Consider the following 21,012-nt stretch of genomic DNA (forward strand, 5'->3'; position numbering starts at 1 on the left):
TTTTTTTATAAAGTCCTATGATCAATAGATGAACCGTTAATGCATTTCTTAGTATTTTCACCAACCCTGATCTGATCTTTTTACGGTTGCAGAACACAGTATATCATATTTGTTTGCCCGGCACATGACTGGTCCACACACCACCAATATGTGAACAAAAATATATATATAAATGTTCTTCTATTTCTTTCTGTTGTTAACAGTTGCATGATAGCAGTTCAGTATGTACGGCCATAACCTTTTTCTTTCCTCCTTTTTACAGTGGTAGGGCATGGTCCAAGGTGAAGAATCACAGTTTATTTAAACAGTGTTGTTTTATGAGAATGCCCAGCAACCTGTCGAAGCTCAGCTCTTCAAGCATGGAATCAGATTTCCATAACCGCAGTGACTTTGAGAGAAGTAGCAGTTTTGATAGTCAAGGCAGCCACCGATCCAGGTCTAGAAGTTCTACTTTTGTAAGTGTTGTTGTTTTTTAATTTCTTCTAATTTATTTATATAATGACACCATACAGAGAATATATAATCATTCACATCAGTCCTTGCCCCATTATAGCTTACAGTCTGCATTCCATAGACCCCTTTCCATCTCCCTACACATACTCGCACACATTCACACTCAACTAGGATCCATTTTTGACAGCAATCAGTCTAGCGCATACTTTGGGCAGTTACGTGAAAATGTTTTCCCTTTGGATGTAGGTGTCTTATATTTTTTCTCTTTATGCAGACTGTGAATTCTAGGTTGATGATCACAATATTGGACACTGGTGAGAACCAGAACATGTGAGAACCCCACTCACACAGATTTTCCTGATCATACATGTACACACAAGTCAGATTTGGCAATTAGTGTAGCGGGGACTAAGTCTTTCCATTCTGTTTAGGCTAACATTAAAATTCCTTTTATGTTAAATAGTTACTGTTAACATTTACAAATATATATGTATGTGGGGGATATAATTTGGTCTATGTACACCAGAATTACTTTCTTTAACCTTTATTGAGACAAATAGAAGGGTAGCATTCAGAGCAATGAGCAAGGAGAGCAGCTCATTCATGCTTTGAGTTTGATCATTCTTGGCTGCAAATTCCAGCACGTACGAGCCCCAAAAGACCTTTGATCCCAATTGCATCTGATTATGAGCTGTCACATATGGTCCAGGGGGAAGACAAATGTAGTCAGGTGAAGACCGCATGTGACCATGTATATGGTCCTTGTCCAACAGCACTAATGCTGCCATGTTGGATGCACATGTTCACTTTGAGCTTTAGTTTTGGCCTCACATGTATGTGCATGGCCAAGTGTGACTAAGGTAGAATAAACCCGTGAATGGCAGCTTACTTCTGTGTTGGTAGGAGTGTGCTATGAATTTCTCTAACCATATAAATCACCTTGTATTTAAGCTTTATCCTGATGGGCCCAAAACAAAAAATAAATATTCCTGCATTCAGTTTTACCCATATTGTTCATGGTACCAGCTGTGTGGAAATATTTTTATTAATGCCATATATGTATCCTTATTGCCCTAGTAAATTACTTTGGGCTCAATCCAATTGTCAGCGATGATCTTGCGGGTGCGAGTCATTGCAACAACAGCCGCACTTGACAGCAGCCTGAATTCGCATAAAAGTGCACACAGCCCAATAGGACTCTGAGCAAAATGATGCAATTCTGTCTCGGAGCGGGCCGCGAGGGGTACGAGAAGCAGTGTCGTTGCCGGCATTTTAACGCCATGGCAACGGCACATCGCACCCTTCGCAAACAATTGAATTGTCCCATTTGATTGTGATATAATTTTTAGATTTTACTTCATTTAAAGTATAATAAATTAAAGAATGTTTTATGTCCCCAGCTGGTAAAATTCCATTTATATCATAGTTAATATGAGGACTGAAGTACAGTTATTTTTCATACTCCATTAATACATGTCTATGAATCTGCATAACTTATCATCGTGGAGGGCAAAGCTGGAAACATTTGTGGAGGTCTCAATTATCTAGGGTTAAAAAGGGATTGAAGAAACTTCTCTAGTGGCATATCTATTCAAAACAGTGGGCATGTCTTTTGGATGGTTATTGTGCTTTCTAACCCAAGCAAAGGAGGCATGCATACACTGCACACTATACTAGTAGTCTGAGAGATATATATATATATATATATATATATATATATATATATATATATATATATAAATATGCATCCCAGCTCCAAGCCACGGAGCGATAGATTCTAGAAGTAAGCAAGTTGAAAGGAGAGCGCACTAGTGATTATGTGAAAAATAACAATTTTACTTATAACATTTGCTCACGTACATCAAAGTTTAAAATCGTACACTCCACCCTGGACAGTCCTCTGTAGCGTGGGCTGTAGATTACACCAAGATCCGGAGGACTGTCCAGGGTGGAGTTTACGATTTTATACTTTGATGTACGTGAGCAAATGTTATAAGTAAAATTGTTATTTTTCACATAATCACGAGTGCGCTCTCCTTTCAACTTGCTTACCTCTAGAATCTATTGCTCCGTGGCTTGGAGCTGGGATGCAGCTGCGCTACATATATACCTGGACATTTCAATCAAAAGACTTCATGCACATTAGTAGGATATATATATATATATATATATTAGGGGTGTGCACCGGCCACGTTTTGTGTTTTGGTTTTGGATCTGGATCTTTCTTCGTGTTTTGGATCTGGATTGGTTTTGCCAAAACCACCCTTCCGTGTTTTGGGTTCTGGGTTTTGTGTTTTGGATCTGTATTTTTTTGAAAAAAAGCATAAAAACAGCTAAAATCACAGAATTTGTAGGTTTTTCTGCTCCTATGCTATTATTAACCTCAATAACCTTAATTTCCACTCATTTCCAGTCTATTCTGAATACCTCACACCTCACAATAGTGTTTTTATGTCCAAAAGGTTGCACCGAGGTAGCTGGATGACTATGCTAAGCGACACGAGTGGGCGGCACAAACACGTGACCCATCTAGGCGTGAAACTGCAGTGGCAGACAGGATGGCATTGAAAAACTAGGCCCCAAACTGTACATAATGCAAAGAAAAAAAAGAGGTGCAAGATGGAATTGTCCTTGGGCCCTCCCACCCACCCTTATGTTGTATAAACAGGACATGCACACTTTAACAAAGCAATCATTTCAGCGCCAGGGTCTGCCACACAACTGTGGCTGAAATGATTGGTTCGTTTGGGCCCCCACAAAACAAGCTGGCAATTAATCTGTCCCTGCACAAACTGGCTCTACGGAGGCAAGAAGTCGTCCTCATCCTCCTCATCCACAGATTCCTCACCCTCTTCAGTGTTATGTACATCCTCATCCTCACAGAGTATTAATTCGTCCCTGCTGGAACCACAGGTCCCTCTGTACGTTCTGGAGGCTGGTCTCCCTGGAAGAGTTGATCATTCATTTTATGAACATCATCTTCTCCACATTTTGTGGAAGCAACCTCCTACGCCTTTCGCTAACAAGGTTCCCGGCTGCACTAAACACTCTTTCGGAGTACACACTGGAGGGGGGGCAACTCAGGTAAAATAGAGCCAGTTTGTACAGGGACCTCCAAATTGCTTCTTTTTCCTGCCAGTACAGGTACGGACTGTCTGACATGCCTACTTGGATGCTGTCACCGATGTAATCCTTTAACAGACAGACGCACGCTTGTCGCTGCTGCTTTGAGGATTCAAGTGCGGCTACAGCCCACACAATTCACAAAGACAGAAAAAAGAAGAAGAATATTTTAATTGTTTGTGTAGCACACTTTGAGGGTGTCACCACCCTTTAACAGACAGACGCACGCTTGTCGCAGCTGCTTTAAGGATGCAGGTGCGGCTACAGCCCACACAATTCACAAAGACAGAAAAAAGAACAATATTTTAATTGTTTGTGTAGCACACTTTGAGGGTGTCACCACCCTTTAACAGACAGACGCACGCTTGTCGCTGCTGCTTTAAGGATGCAGGTGCGGCTACAGCCCACACAATTCACAAAGACAGAAAAAAGAAGAATATTTTTATTGTTTGTGTAGCACACTTTGAGGGTGTCACCACCCTTTAACAGACAGACGCACGCTTGTCGCTGCTGCTTTGAGGATGCAAGTGCGGCTACATCGCACACAAGTCACAAACACATTAAAAAAATAGTTTTTTATTTTTTGGAGCACTTCGTGAGTTACACCACCCTTTAACAGACAGACGCACGCTTGTCGCTGCTGCTTTAAGGATGCAGGTGCGGCTACAGCCCACACAATTCACAAAGACAGAAAAAAGAAGAATATTTTTATTGTTTGTGTAGCACACTTTGAGGGTGTCACCACCCTTTAACAGACAGACGCACGCTTGTCGCTGCTGCTTTGAGGATGCAGGTGGAATCTAGACGGGATTTGGAACCGAGGACACACTACCTCCATCAATTGTCTAAATCCCACTGCACTAATGTCGGATACCGGACGCACGTCTAACACCAACATAGCAGTCAAGGCCTCAGTTATACGTTTTGCTTCAGGATGACTGCTGTCGTACTTCATCCTCATCGCTAGGGACTGTTGGAGGGTCAATTGTTTAGTAAAAGTAGTGATGTTCCTACTTCCTCTCTGGGATGATTAACAACTCCCAGCAGCAGCAACAGCACTAGTAGGAAGTGGTTCTTGATCTTTCCCTATTTTATTTTTATCAGAGAAAGTTTGGTCCTCCATTTATGTTATATTGATATATATACGTGCGGCTAAAGCGCACACAAACACAGAAAATATTTTTTTATTTTTGCTGGAGAGTAGTGCACTTTGTGGGTTACACCACCCTTTAAGAAATGAGCCAGCCGGCTCTTTACTTATGGGACACAGGCGCACGCTTGGTGCTGCTCCTTTGTTGATGCACGTGCAGCCACAGTGCACACAAGTCACAAACACAGAAAATATATATTTTTTTGGTTTGGAGTGTACTTTGGGGGTTACAGAACCCTTTAACGGTCAAGCCAGCCGGCCCTTTACTTATGACACAGGCGCACGCTTGGCACTACTTTGTTGATGCACGTGCGGCTACTGCGCACACAATTCACAAACACAGAAAATAATTTTTTTCTTGGTTTGGACTGGAGTGTACTTTCGGGGGTTACAGCACCCTTTAACGGTCAAGCCAGCCGGCCCTTTACTTATGACACAGGCGCACGCTTGGCACTACTTTGTTGATGCACGTGCGGCTACTGCGCACACAATTCACAAACACAGAAAATAATTTTTTTTTTGGTTTGGACTGGAGTGTACTTTCTGGGGGTTACAGCACCCTTTAGCGGTCAAGCCAGCCGGCCCTTTACTTATGACACAGGCGCACGCTTGGCACTACTTTGTTGATGCACGTGCGGCTACTGCGCACACAATTCACAAACACAGAAAATATATTATATTTTTAGCACTTGGGGGGAGCACCCCTGATGGACAGAGCACCCCCTGGACAACACTACAGCACCTCTTTAGGACTGGGACACTGCACAGGACTTTGGAGTGGACACAGCCCCTATGGAGAACTGACTGCACAACACAGTCCAGCCAGCCCCTATGGACTTTGAAGTAGTGGACACAGCCCCTATTAACAACAGCAGCACAGCACAACACAGCCAGCCCCTATGGACTTTGAAGTAGTGGACAACAGCAGCACTACACTACACTACACTACACAGCCCTAACTCCCACCCTCCCTCTTCACTGTCCACAGCCGAGTGAGAAAATGGCGCCGACGTGGGTACCTTATATAGGATCCAAAACCCGCGAGACTCGGAAGGCGGGAAGATGACGTTTTGCCTCGATTTCAGAATCCGAGTCAGGCGGGAAAAGTCGAGCCTGACTCGGATCGGACTCGGCTCGGGGGGGTTCGGATTTCAGAAATCCGAACCCGCTCACCCCTAATATATATATATATAAGGGATGTGCAGGCTCGGTTCTACTCTGTTCCGTTTGGTTTTTTTTACCGAATCTTATTGGCTATCCAAAACTCATGACAGCTGATACCCAATAAGATTCGGTAAAAAAATCCGAACGGAACCGAGTAGAACCGAGCTTGCACATACCTAATATATATATATGTTCCACAATCAGCCAGCACTCCAACAAGAGAATAAATGGCTCCGGTGCCCATTTCAAATGATTATGTACAACCATACTTTCCTACTTTTGAAAAAGCATTTCAGGGAGATTGTGAAAGCAACACCTATGATCGCAGCGGTGAAGTGGGAGTGTACAGCTACATCTGAGAGGGGTGTCATAAATCTGATTTTACATTCAAATGTAAACGAACCCAAAAGCAGTTAGTAAGATCTATTTTTTGATGAAAACACACTAATACTTTTCAGGAAATGCATGTAGCCATAGGGATCATTGTGCCTTATAACCAATGCAGGGAAATGATACTAATGATCCCATTTAAATGTAAATATATCTGTTTATATTTACCGTATATACTCGAGTATAAGCCGAGTTTTTCAGCACATTTTTTGTGCTGAAAAAGCACCCCCTCGGCTTATACTCGAGACATGCCCGCATGGTACTCAGCTGAGTAGCATACCATGCGGGCCGCGGTGCAGACTGTGTCACTGTGACACAGCCTGCACCGCGTGTGTAGCGCTGACCGGACGGAGTTCGGTCAGCACTACACACTGCCAAACACACAGCCGCCGGAGCCGGCAGCTATGTGTTTGGTGTAATCAGCAGCCGCTGAGAGTCTGTCAGACTCTCAGCGGCTACTGCTGCTCCCACTGCGGGAGCCATCTTCCGACTCCCGCAGTGGGTAATGGGAGAGACGTCGTCATGACGTCTCTCCCATTGTGCAAAGCGGCGGAGGAGCCTATAGCAGCGTCGGGACCAGGAGCGGGGTTACAGGTAAGTGTTTTTTTTTTTTTACATTTCTTTCTACTGGGGGGGCTACTACCGGGGGGTACTACCAGGGGGGGGGATATCGCTACTGGGGGCACTACCAGAGGGGGGGGATTAATAATGGGGGAACTACCAGGGGGGGGGATGTTGCTACTGGGGGCACTACCAGGGAGGGGGGGAATACTGGGGGCACTACCAGGGGGGATGTTGCTACTGGGGGCACTACCAGGGGGGGGATTAATACTGGGAGCACTACCAGGGGGGGATGTTGCTACTGGGGGCACAACCAGGGGGGGTTAATACTGGGGGCACTACCAGGGGGGGATATTGCTACTGGGGGCACTACCAGGGGGGGATATTGCTACTGGGGGCACTACCAGGGGGGGATATTGCTACTGGGGGCACTACCAGGGGGGGGGATTAATACTGGGAGCACTACCAGGGGGGGATGTTGCTACTGGGGGCACTACCAGGGGGGGTTAATACTGGGGGCACTACCAGGGGGGGATATTGCTACTGGGGGCACTACCAGGGGGGGGATTAATACTGGGGGCACTACCAGGGGGGGATATTGCTACTGGGGCACTACCAGGGGGGGTATTACTACTGGGGGCACTACCAGGAGGGGATATTACTACTGGGGGCACTACCAGGGGGGGATTACTACTGGGGACAGTACCAGGGGGGGATTACTACCAGTAGCTGCTGCATTTCCCACCATAGGCTTATACTCTAGTCAATAAGTTTTCCTAATTTTTTCGTGGTAAAATTAGGTACCTTGGCTTATATTCGGGTCGACTTATACTCTAGTATATACGGTATATATGACATCTTCATAATGGGGGTAAGGTGTAATCAGGGAGATTGCTGGCATCTTCAGGGAGTCAGAGAGATTAATGCTATGTCAGGGAGTCTCCCTGACAATCAGGGAGAGTTGGCAAGTATGTGTACAACTCCAATAGAAAAACATCACGTCGTGGAATACACTGCATTTTTTTCAGTCAACTCTCTTAGTGCCGTTTGTCTATTGGAGGTGTGTGTGTGTATGTATGTGTATGTATATATATATATATATATATATATATATAATATATATATTTTTTTTATTTATATTATTCACACACACTCATACATATCTCGGTATGATATGCCAGCTGTCGGGATGCCTCCTGTCAAAATACAGACATATCAATCGTTGTAGTGTAAAGGAAATCATCTTAATTAGCCTATTTACAACACCACATGGCTTCCAAAAGAATGTCTGGCCAACCGTGACTTAATTGCATTACTTTGTGTACTAGTAGGAATAAATGTCAGACACAGGTAATGCATACTTGCCTACTCTTGAAAAAACATTTCAGGGAGATTGTGAAAGCAGCACCTAGGGAGATTGCTACTATTTCAGGGAGTCTCCCTGACAATGAGGGAGAGTTGGCAAGTATGAGGTAATGTTGTATTCATGGCAATAGTATCTATTAAGAATCCAGTCTGTGTGCTGCCTGTATACACTACCCCGGCCCTGAATGTGTCCACGTGTCTCTTTGACAGTAGTTTCTGTGGTAACGGGGAATTGTACGTTTTCAAACACAAATCAAGACTGCGAACGATGGTCATTAGTGTAAGGTGACTTATTGGAATTGACGTTCTTTGTAAAGCACCTTAAGTCTCTCTGTTAAGCATATGCTGGATAATACCCTCCGAGCTCTCACGTGCAGGTCATTCTTTGTTTTGCACTTGCAGACTTAATATATATTGCTGTATATATACAGGTTGAGTCTCCCATATCCAAATATTCCAAAATACGGAATATTCCAAATACGGAGGTTTTTTTTTAGCATGACTGAGATGGTAAAACCTTTTGGTTTTTGATGGTTCAATGAACACAAACTTTGTTTAAGGCACAAAATTATTAAAAATACAGTATAAAATTACCTTCAGGCTATGTGTATATGAAACATAAATGAATTTCAGGTATGTACACAAACTTTGAACCACAAAATTATTGAAAATATTGTATAAAATTATCTGCAGGCTGTGTGTATAAGATGTATATACAACATACATGCATTCTGTGCTTAGATTTGTGTCCAATTCCCAAGATATCTCATTATGATATGCAAATATTCCAAAATATGGAATATTCCGATATCCAAAATACCCCTGGTCCCAAGCATTTTGGATATGGGAGACTCAACCTGTACAAAAGATTTAGTCGTCCCAGAAATAAATCATTTGGCATCTAAAAAGATCTTTATGCATAACCTTTCATACAATTGTGATGTCTTTACAAGTACTTTGTAATGGTCCATGCAAAATATATAAATTAAATAGAAAGTGTGCTCTATTTATTCATTGAATTTTATTTTTCTATGTATTTTAAATGACTAAAATTTACATGCTGTCAAATATGGAGCACACATCATATGTGGTTTGTCAAAAGAGCATACACAGTAGCGTTCATTCTAGCACCCTGCACCTGTCACAACTCATGCACTGATTCTTATTGATACTTTATTGCCTGTCTAAAGTGTCGGGCGATATGCAAATATCGGCGTCAAAAAAACATTTGAATTATCCCCTTTGTGTATTATAATTTCAGGCAACACAGAAACTCAAGCAATTGTTAGAAAGGGAAGGAGTCAGTATTCTTAAACCGCCCCCCCCCCTAAAAGTAAAGTCTAGATCCGCCACTGAACTGCACGGGTTATGACAGGTGCGGGATGCTAGAATGAACACTACACAGTACATAATGCATAAGAATAACACTGTGTTCAGAGCACCATATAACATCTCACTATTTGCCTGCATTAGTGTGTGTGGTGCCATACTGAAGCATGATAACAGCTTTGTGTTGTAGCCATGTGTATTCCATTACTAGCAGAGTTACCAGATCATATATGTAAAGCCAGACAGAAACACGATGTCTAGGTTAATTGCATTTAGATCAATTGGATGCTGTATTTCTGTAATTAACTAAATGTAATTATGCCATGGAGCACATGTATTTTATGTCTTGGTGTACATGTATGATCTGGTAATGCTACACACAGGGCATGTTAATATGTGGGGAAAGTGGTGACACTGCCTGAAGTCCTATTACCCAGGACCATGGGGGGGCTTAATCTAAGTTTATTAAAATGAAATGACTTAAACAATCTCATAACTTTTGTTGTTGGTGTTCCTAAACCAGTTTCATTACTGCCAACTATTTTGAAAGCAGCAGCTTACTCATGATATGAATCACGGCTCATTTATTATGTCATTGCCGTTTACCTGTGCATGGAATTCGTGTGTAAATAACTGGTGACAGCCTGATGAAGTGTGTACGTGAAAAAAATGCTGTGTCCTAGAACAATAAAGCCTTAAAAGGAATTTGCAACCCTAGCCACTAATTAACACAATGCTATACATAGCCAGTGTTGTGTTATAAAACACTGTTCTCTTCCACTTGTCACGGGCTGATGGGCCACACTGACTACTCTCCCTACATCCTTCACTATGCCCTTGGATTGCTCATTTATTACTATGAACTTGAAGATTAATAAATCATATATTGTTTTTTTTTGTTTTTTATAACCAGTAACTTTTTATGTCAAATACAGAATGGTTAGTTATACAAAAAGAAAGTATAGTACTGCGTTTGCCATAAAAGAAGGGTAAAATATTCAACTAATTTTAAGGAAGTACTTTTTTTTTTTTTTTTATTATTATTTTAATTTCCTAATGCTATAGTATACTATGCTTGCTGGTTGTTTTGTTCAGAAATCCTTTTTTATCAGTGTATTATTTTAAACCTCTCGCCCATTTCCTTTATTCATATACAGAGAAGTGGAAAAGGAAGATGTGGGCGCATTGCCCCTGTGACTTGGGGAGGGAAAGAGGCAACACAGCAGTTTTGTTCTTGCGTTACCACTTAGTGGTCTAGATAATTCAGAGTGGGTGATTTACCAAAATTTCTACAAATGAAAAGTGGAGGTGTTGCCCATAACAACCAATCAGGTTATAGCTAGCATTTCTCTATTGTATCCTAGAAAATGATAGACATAATCTGATTGGTTGCAATGGGCAACACCACCACTTGTCTATTTTATAAGCTTTAGTATTTCAACTGCTAAATGTCCAAAAGACACAGGTTTGTCCTTTTACAAGGGCCATATGAAGGGATGACAAGTTAATAGGCCTATTTTGTGGCTGGTGGGTATTTAAAAATAAAAATTTGGTAGGAAGGTGGTTCAGGCAGCTATTCATTCAAAGGAATTTCTTCCCACACATTGTTGGCTGGTTTTAGAATATACCGCTATCATTATTCCCTTACTGCTGTAGGAGAAAGTTTTGATCCCCAGCTGTGTATGGGATTGCTGTCCAAGCTGTCCAGGAATATTTGTCTTTGTTTAATTATTTTCTAGTGTCCTTGCTGGGCTACTTGAGAACAAGGACAGAAACAGACAAATCTCAGGTGCACAACTCCAAATTATTAGTAATATATATAAATGCAATAAAATTTTGCAATCAATAGAGGTTTTTAGCATAATCATGGCCAAGGTTATGGGCCTACCCACCATATCCAGGTAACCTCTTTCGGGTAGGTCCCTAACAACATACTAGGGTTCAAATCCAGAACGCAGGCCCCCCAAAAACCGGCCCAGCCAAGCTGCCCCCGGGCACCACCATAGTAAGAAAAGTGCAGTGTAAAGAGATAGTTAGGAGCAGCTGCATATAAAGAATGAAAATAAAAAAGTGAGGTACATATATATTAAACACACACAGTGAAGGGTTAAAATGTGTTATAAAGGAAAAAGTGTTATAATGCGGTGCCCTGAGACAGATTAACCAATGCAATCCAGGGGAACCCACGCCCCAAAAAATTAACCAAAGTTGCACTACAGTATATAACTTGTAGGACTTACCTAGAATTGTGCCTAATAGTGTGCATATACATTACCATACACCATGCTTTTAAACCAATAAGGAAGGGTGCTAATCCAGAATGAGGGTGTCTCCTTTCCTTCAGAAGTGCAATAAAGCACATTAAATGGAGCATATGGGAAAGATTTCTGGACTGCACAACCTGACTATATATATGATGGGAGGTGCTACCTGATGAGACTAATTGCAGGCACAGAAACAGACAAATCTCAGGTGCACAACTCCAAATTATTAGTACTATATATAAATGCAATAAAATTTTGCAATCAATAGAGGTGGGACGGTTTTTGGGGGGCCTGCGTTCTGGATTTGAACCCTAGTATGTTAGGGACCTAAACGAAAGAGGTTACCTGGATATGGTGGGTAGGCCCATAACCTTGGCCATGATTATGCTAAAAACCTCTATTGATTGCCATTCCTCCAGCCGACATTTTCTCCCTACCTCTCCTCTCCCTCCTCCTTTTCTTTCTTTCCCAACACTTTCTCCCCACCTCTCCATTTCCCTCCCTCTTCCACTGTCTGTCTCTATCACTTCCCCTTACACACCTGTGCATTTCTGACACTAGTGGGAGGGGCCAGAGGTCATGCCAGTGTGATGACATAATTTTTATCAGCAGTCAATTTTTTATATAGATTACTAAAATCTTCCTAATCGTCTTATGTCCACAAACAAAAAAATGGCAGCTGCTCAATCAATCTGCTTAAACCCCCCTTCCTTTTCCAATCTTATTATGTCAAATTATTTAGAAACTTTCATACAGGAACTGCCAATGATCATTTTCAGTGGAGAGGGTAATGAGTAGGTGTATGTTTATACAATGTTGGTGCTTGTAGCTACTTTTTAATATCTGTTTATAGTTAAGTTTTTCTCTTGTCTTTATCATCAGGATGATGAGAACTTGAAATATCTAACAAACGAGGAAAAGAATGCCCTCATGTTTTTGGAGGAAACTTTGGATGCTTTTGAAGATGACCTAGAGGAACCATCGCTTTCTCGTAATTCAAGCATTGGCTATTATTCTCCTAGATCAATAGAAGATAGTCGCTCTGACACTGATGACATCATTGATCTTGTGCAGACCAAGCACAATCACGTAGGGTACTCTCCATCAGGTATGGCTTTGAGCTCTATTTCCTAATTTTGTGATCAGACTGTAAAACCTGCACAGTGCACATGTAGTGGTCACTAAAATGCAGTTTGACATTTTGAATGCTCCCAAAATAAAATTGAGTAATTCTATATACAGCTCAGACATTATCTTCAGATGTATCAAGGCTTCTAAAGAGTGGAGACGTTGTCCATAGCAACCAATAACACTCTACCTATCATTTTATAGAATGTACTTTATAAATGCTTGAAAGAAGCTGGTTGCTTATCCACTCATTAGGAGGCTTTTATACATCTCCCCCCCCCCCCCCCACCTGTATTTTGGTTTGGGTTTTTTATGGTGTATCTTGGTAACAGTTGAAACTAATATTTAAGCCAGGGTCTTCAGCAAGACTTTCATTGTCGTTCTTAGTCTGTGCTTTACTGTGGCTTTAAAATGTATATGTCTAATTTTTGGAATTCTAAAAAATATGTATTTTAAAGTAATTATTTCACACAACTGGAACAGAAATTTTGTGCAATACTGTGTTCAGATTTAATTTTATCTTGTGCTAAGAATAAACTGACTCTAATGACCAATTTTTATGCAGATTCTGGTATTGGACTGAGCCTCACTGGTTGGAATCATGCACAAAGGGACACTGCAACATCAGAGTCAGCTGCTACAAGTTTACCTGTGTCTATTCCAGCAGGGGCACAGAAGTACAGTGGGAATTTCTCTCCAGAACTACCAGTAGAACATCCTCTCGGTGGTATTCCAACACCTGTAATTATTGCTCAAAAGATTTTAGAGAAGAAATCAGACCATTCAAATATGTTTCCATTGTCACCTAATGAGGGGAAATCACTGGAATTAAAAAAAAGTGTTTCAACCTCACCAATCAGTGAAGGCAATTTTGTGTTCCCTGAATCACCAAATACCAAAACTGCCCGTTTTCCAAACAACATAAGTATTAAACTTGTTGGGAAACAGTATAACAAAACTATTGCCAAGGCAGCAGTTAATGTACAGGAACGGAAAGCTCAAGTACTGGCCAATTTACATAGATCTGCATTATTTGATGAAATTGATGGAAAAAATAACCATGAACCAATGGGTAGGAGGACTTCATTTCGGGATGTGATTTCTGAGCAAACCAGGTATGAAGCTCTGACAAAACTCGGTTTAGTGAAGGAAATTCCAGTTCAAGCTGACGTCCCTTCAGCTGCCTTATGCTTATCTCCTGTCTCAAATGGTCAACACTCACCAAAGTTCTTGCCTCCTGAAACAAATAGGAGATTTTCAAATGAGCATGACAATATTAATAACATTTTGACAAGTGAACCTAGTAGCTTTGTCCCCTTGGGGAAAACAGTTGTTATCAAAGGAGAAGTGACCTCATCTTTACAAAAAAACAAACTTGACTCACAAGTTCCACATGAGCAAAAGCAGCCAAATGCCCACCAGGATGTTAGACGATCTTATTCCATGCCAAGACCTACTGGTTTCTGGAATCAAGGGGTTACAGTACAGTTCTCTGGGCGTGACTCCTCTGAGAAGTCTAGAAAAGATGCTCTACGGAGACTTGGCCTACTGAAAGAGCTGCCTGGACACTGAAACTATGCAACAGTGCTAAATGGGAGGCCTTAATGAAAATCACATATGACTCTCTTTTATTGTGTACAATACACAAACTAATTTTTCCAATCTCATACTGTAGGTTGCACAAAGCATAGCCTTGCAGTCTCTGAAGCAAAAATGTGTTGTTAGCTGTGTACAGTACAGTTATGTACATTATATATGTGTGCTTGTGTATGTAGTTATGGAATATATGAAGGCTCATGTGTTAAAAAAAAAAAAAGAAAGATACCGTAATTATGTAATTAGTTTTACAGATGAAAAAAAATATATTCCAGCTTGTAGATTTAAGTATGCTTAAAAATATGGAAGGTTCAGAAAACACACATTCTATTATAAAATTTATATTTTAGCAGTGCTTTGAAATGGTGAATTAAAAATGGAAAACTTGTTTCCATGGAAACCATTAATAGAATTTTTGGTATTTATTTTAATATATTATTGCAGTTTATTTATAACCTGACAATGTTTAGAAGTGGTTAAGGTAGAAATTATTCTAGAGATATTTGTATCTATTTCTAATTTCAAATGATTGTTTAGTGAAACTTCTATTTCAAGATGGAAAATAAATCAATTTAATATTTTCTGAAAATATATATTTAAAGTTTTATTTAGATATATACGTTTTAAAAGACTGCTAAAGTACAAAACAGGAGGAATAGTAGGTGCTGTAACATTTTACATTTACATAAAAATCTCAGTTCTCTATCCAAAATTAGTATATCACTTCATTGGAATCTTTAAATATAAAATTATATATGAATTTGTTATATTGTGCTATAAGACTTATTTAGATCAACGCCTCACAAAAAGTTGGGTTGACAAAAACAAAGGAGCCTAAATGGTGGGTATACTTTAGTAGTATGCCCATAAATTCTAGCCAATGCAAGTACCAGAAAAAGCACTTATTAACTTATCTGGTTTGAGGACACTTAGGGTGCCATTAATCTTAAATAATAGAACATCAACCATGAAAATAAAAATAAAAATATATATATATAATGTATTTAACAAATAGATTACAAATGCATACAGAATATAATAATTAATAGGTTTACTTACAGACCTTAAGCTACAAGTGTACAAAATTTGAAGATGTTAGTCCATTTTTAGTTCCGGGTGGAACATGGGATAAAAGAAGAGAGGTAACTGGGTGTAGATGATTTAGAACACGAACAGTAGATTTGCCCTAGGGGTTATATATAACGGCCCTGGATGGGACCGAGGTCGACGGACCACATGATTATATACTGGACTTGTAGCTGATTTATCAGCTAGTATGCTTATTGATGATATCTCATTGCGGTGTTGTTTTCTGACTGGCACTTTACCAACATGTGCCAGATTTTTATATTCCTCTCACTGGGTGGTGATGAAGACGCATGATTTGTCAGAATAATTAAAAGGATTATATTTTTTCTATGAGAGTTCTTTTTGATGAGTGTGCTTTCCATCATTGGATTTACATTATTGGCCGCAGGTGTACTGTGAGCCCTTGGAGTGAGCACCCCGCTGATGGACATTTATTGGAGGTGTGCATTCATGTTAGTGGAGATATATATATATATATATATATATATATATATATATATAGGTTGAGTATCGCATATCCAAATATTCCGAAATACGGAATATTCCGAAATACGGAATATTTTTAGCATGACTGAGAAAGTGAAACCTTTGCTTTCTGATGGTTCAATGTACACAAACTTTGTTTAAAGCACAAATTATTAAAAATATTGTATAAAATAACCTTCAGGCTGTGTGTATAGGGTGTATATGAAACATTAATGAATTTCATGTATGTACACAAACTTTTTTTTGATGTACAAAATTATTAAAAATATAGTATAAAATGACCTTCAGGCTATGTGTATAAGGTGTATATAAAACATAAATGCATTCTGTGTTTAGATTTGGGTCCCATTCCCTAGACAATTCATTATTTTATGCAAATATTCCAAAATCCGGAATATTCCGATATCCAAAATACCCCTGGTCCCAAGCATTTTGGATATGGGAGACTCAACCTGTGTATATATATCTCTTCAGTGACATTATCATTCTATTGCTTTTTACTCATAACAAGATAATTGCTTTGCGTAATATCCCTTTATGAATATATATATATTAATTATAATCTTTATCTATTTAGGATTACCTAATAGCAATTTGAGTTTCTTATTTGAAACCTGGTAGTGAAATTCATGCTATATTATTTATTGAAAAGATAAATAAAACTAAAATATGTATTGAAAGTTTTTATACTAAAATATGTTTTAAGAATGAAATGTTTCTCTGAAATCATACTTATAACAAGTCATTGCTAGTTCATGTCACTGTGCAGGCGATGAAACTTCCTCCAGCTAGTCATTCCATTTGCTGGCACTCGTATATTGTTACTGATTTAAAGTAGATTATAAATATTTGAAACATTTTAATATTTATATTGTATTCTAGCATACAATATAATTCTAAGAAGAATAATGGATACAATGTTACTCTCCGGGCAATCCTGCAGGTATACACTTGTCCATTCTTGCTTTCTTATAATCCATTGTAAATCTCCTGTGGTGTTTCACACGCTTTACTCTTTGAACAGAACACTTACGAGGTAGATCACTTTAAAAGATTTTTTTTTTTTTTTTTTGAATGAAAGCGTTCTCTTTTCTTTTGAAACAATAAATACCAAAGACTAGTTCTCACAGATTACTTAATGAAACCTCACTGGGATTGGTATCTGGCCTCATTGGTGTGCGTGTTGTGTTCACTTTGCCTTTATTTCTGATACCTTCTCCTTAGACTTCTAAGAATTATGCAATACATGAAATGTGGTATACAATAAATGCAAACAGCCATTATGAATACTGATTCGTGCCAATTGATTATACCAGGGGATATAAATATTTATTTAAAGTTTTTAGAAACACACATACTACTTGTACTAATAAATATCATTATTTAAGTAAATCATTATTATATAAGTATGATTTGTTACATTCTTACAATCACATTGCTAATAACTCCACTGTAACATTGCCACAAATTTATAATATTTATATATACATTAGTTTTAGCAAACAACTTTTCAGTATGTTCATGAATGATTGATTAGTGTTTTGTTTGGCTAGTTAATCTGACCATTACTAATTGAGTTCATTTTCCCACCTCAAGATTTGTTTATCAAACTATAAGATATATTTTGGATTGAGAAAGGTGCATGATTAACACACTGAAACTAGTGAAGTCCTAATTCAGTGCAATGAACCATTAAATCCAGAAGAGAGAGAGATTTTTTCACTATAAAGGTGGTTGCCCACTATGTATTGGGCCAATTGAGGGAATTGTAACTATGAAATTTATTTTAACAGGATTTCATTATAGCAACTCAATGTTTTGCTATATACTCAAGTTCCACTAAGGTTTAAAGTTTATATTGTATCTTTGGTAACTTGTTACGATAAACCTAGTTTTGATGAATAAATATCTTTATATTTTAACAGGAATGTTTCCAGTCTCTGTAAAGTTACTAATTTGAATTGTGTGGTTGTTGTCACAAGGTGTGTAAAGCATGCTATAATTATTCACACTTGTGGGGTGATAATTTACGGAAGTGTCACTTACAGTATTCAGCTTTAACAACAGTCCTTACTGTATTTTTATCAGAGTCGAGCCATGATTCTGGCTGTGGGGCATACATACTTAAATTCCATGGGGAACAAAGTGAATGTGAAAATAAAAAAAGCCAAGTGGTTCATGTAGAATCAAATTGCCAAATAAACCTTTTTTGTACCTGTGTTTACCAAAATGTGTGTATAAAGGGGTGGAAATACAGGAGACAATGGAGGGTGGTTGCCTCTTGGTGCCAGCCCTAAAGGGGGCACACTGACCTCCATTGCTCCAGGTTCTGCTTTATGTGCCCCACAGCAGGGTTAAGCAGGGGGACATGTGCCATGATACTCCCTCTCCCAGGGCCCCCGCCCTGGAATCTGGTCTCTAGGGATGAATCTCCAGCAAGAAAACCACACCCATGCAAAAGGGGTGGGGCTGATACTGGAGTGCATGGACCCTCCCTTCTTTGTTGGCTCTTTCCCCTCACACACATGGGAAGCAACAGGTAGTGTTTGCGTGCTGGGGTGTTGGTAGTTAATTGGGGGAAGAGTGTGTCTGGGTGCTGGCAGTGAATTCAGGGGGAAAGAATGTGTGTCTGGGTGCTGCTAAGGTGTCAGTACTGAATGCAGGGTGGTGGGGAGAGGGGTCTGGGCGTTGCTGTAGTGTTGGCATTGAATGTAAGGGGGGTGGGTATGTTTCTGGGCACTGCTGGGATGCAGTGGGTAGAGTGCATCTGGATGTTGCTAAATTGTTAGTGATTGCAGGAGGGTGGGGAGAGTGTGGAGGATGCTGCTGTAGTGTTGCCCTTGAATGCAGGGGGGAGAGTGTTTGGGTGCTTATAATGTGTTAGTAGTAAATGCATGGGGTAGGGTGTGTGGGTGCTGCTAAGGAGTTAGTAGTGAATGCTGGGGGCTAAAGATAGTGTGTGGGTGCATACAGTGGAGAGGGTATGTGTCTGGGTGCTGCTGGGCTGTTGGCAGTAAATTCAGGGGGAAAGGTGTTGCTGGGGTGTTGGCAGTGAATGCAGGATGGAGTGTCTGGCAGATGTTAGAGTGTTGGTGAATACAGTGGGGAGGGTATCTGTGAGTGCTGCTGGGGTGTTGGCAGTATATGCAGGATCTCAGAATAGTGCATCTGGGTGCTGCTGTATTGTTGACAGTGCAGCAGGGGAGGGTGTGTGTCTAGGTGCTGCTGGGGTATTGGCAGTAAATTCAGGGGAGAGAATGTGTATCTGAGTACTGCTGGGGTGAATGCAGGGTGGAGAGTGCGCCTGGGTGTTGCTGTAGTGTTAGCAGTGTATTAGCTGCTGCTAATTTAGTTGGTATACTGTTACCTTTCATCAGTCTTGTGGAACTAGTACCAGAGAATATGTTCCAATATATTTTCTTTCATCTCAGTGGAGAGAGATAATGGATGGGAGTGTAAGAGAGATATCAAGTTATGAGACTGGGTAAAGGACTGCTCCATAGAGTATGTGATTATAGGAATTAGAGCCACCAATCCAATCCATCGCAATGCTATCATTAGCCGCTAAAGCATATTGTCTGGCAAATTAACCCCCCCAAAATCAGTCTGTTGTAGCTTGAACATTGAGATTATAGGATGCTTGCCTGGCCAAATAAATTTTAGTAAGGCCTGCTTATGGGGCCCCCAGATCTTTTAGTTGATAGAATTGGCAACATTTGTGGTACATAAAGCAATCTGAGAGAGCATATTTTATAAAGGTGAAATCTGCCAATATAAGACAGTGGGAGATGTCTGGAGTAGCAAAATCTGCATATGTTTTCAACAAGAGTGGTGTATAGTTCACTTCATATAATTTAGATGGATGGGAAGGGACATTATTGCCCAAATAAGTAAACTGTTGGCGCGCCCTTTTAAAGGGAAAATAAGTCCCCTAACCAGTTCGAGCATCCTCAAAAAAGGCCAAAGTCTCCATTTTGGATAAATTGATTTTAAAACCCGCTGTTTTCTCAGGCAACTCAAGTTTTGTCACAAGGAGAGGGATATCTACTTTTGGGTTGGTAAAATATAACAATAGAATGTCTACAAAGGCGTAAAATAGTGTCTCTGGCTGAGCCAAGGAGATGCCTTACCAGCCTGTGTCCTTTTCAAAATGGTGCTAAGTTAATTAATAATGGCGACAATGGGCTTTCCTTCCTCGTGCCCCATGCCATGTGAATTGGGTGAGAATTCAGAAATTTAACAGTCAAAAAAGCTTTCAGATTATGATATAAAGTCTGAAACACAAATGAAATCAGGACCAAAGCGTTGATAGTTGAAAATGTAGATTAAATGAGATTAGACACCCTGTCGAACCTTTTCCATGTCACAGCTCGCGTCATTTTTTAGATAACCTGGAAAGAGAAGTCTTGAATAAGGAGCGATTTATGACTCTCAATTAAGAGAGCACCAGACTTTTGATATGCCTTGACTTTGTCAGCATAATTCAAGACCTTGATGATGACAGGGCATGGGAGTTGTTGAGAATCCAAGCGATCCTGACCAACTGTGCACCCTCTCAACCAGAAGTGGAGCCGATGAAGCCTCTATGCCCAGAGTAATAGCCAGGATGAGACAAACTGCATATGCTCCCTGGGCTTAACCGATTCTGGGAGACCTATGAGTCTCAAGTTGTTGTGCCTGTTCCTGTTATCTAAATCATCCATTTTATCACGGAGTGTGGTAAGATAGATTTAGGTTAGATTTGTGGGTATGAAGAATGGTTTTAGCCTTGTGCAGTTTATCCTCTAGCTTGGATACACATTCCTCTACCTCCGTAAGCTGCTGGGAGTGTTGTGATAATTGTGCAACTGCTGAGTTAATTGAATCAGTCAAGGGTGCCATTTTTTTTTTTTTATCCAGTAGTGGTGATATGAT

General features: G+C 40.1%; 1 protein-coding gene across 4 annotated transcripts in view; it reads left to right on the forward strand.

The window, feature by feature from the left end:
• The window catches only part of PROSER2 (proline and serine rich 2), a 35,740-nt gene extending 17,702 nt beyond the window's left edge, over window positions 1-18,038 (forward strand). For all 4 annotated transcript variants that reach the window (XM_088468760.1, XM_088468758.1, XM_088468759.1 and 1 more), the window contains exons 2-4: window positions 263-455; window positions 12,682-12,907; window positions 13,493-18,038. In XM_088468760.1, the coding sequence (XP_088324886.1) occupies window positions 318-455; window positions 12,682-12,907; window positions 13,493-14,499 (1,371 nt within the window). In that variant the 5' untranslated portion in view covers window positions 263-317 and the 3' untranslated portion in view covers window positions 14,500-18,038. The remainder of the gene's footprint in view (window positions 1-262; window positions 456-12,681; window positions 12,908-13,492) is intronic.
• Window positions 18,039-21,012: the final 2,974 nt, after the last annotated feature.

This window comes from Taudactylus pleione, unplaced genomic scaffold (genome assembly GCF_031769625.1).
Source record: "Taudactylus pleione unplaced genomic scaffold, aTauple2 ptg000086l, whole genome shotgun sequence".
NCBI lineage: Eukaryota > Metazoa > Chordata > Amphibia > Anura > Myobatrachidae > Taudactylus > Taudactylus pleione.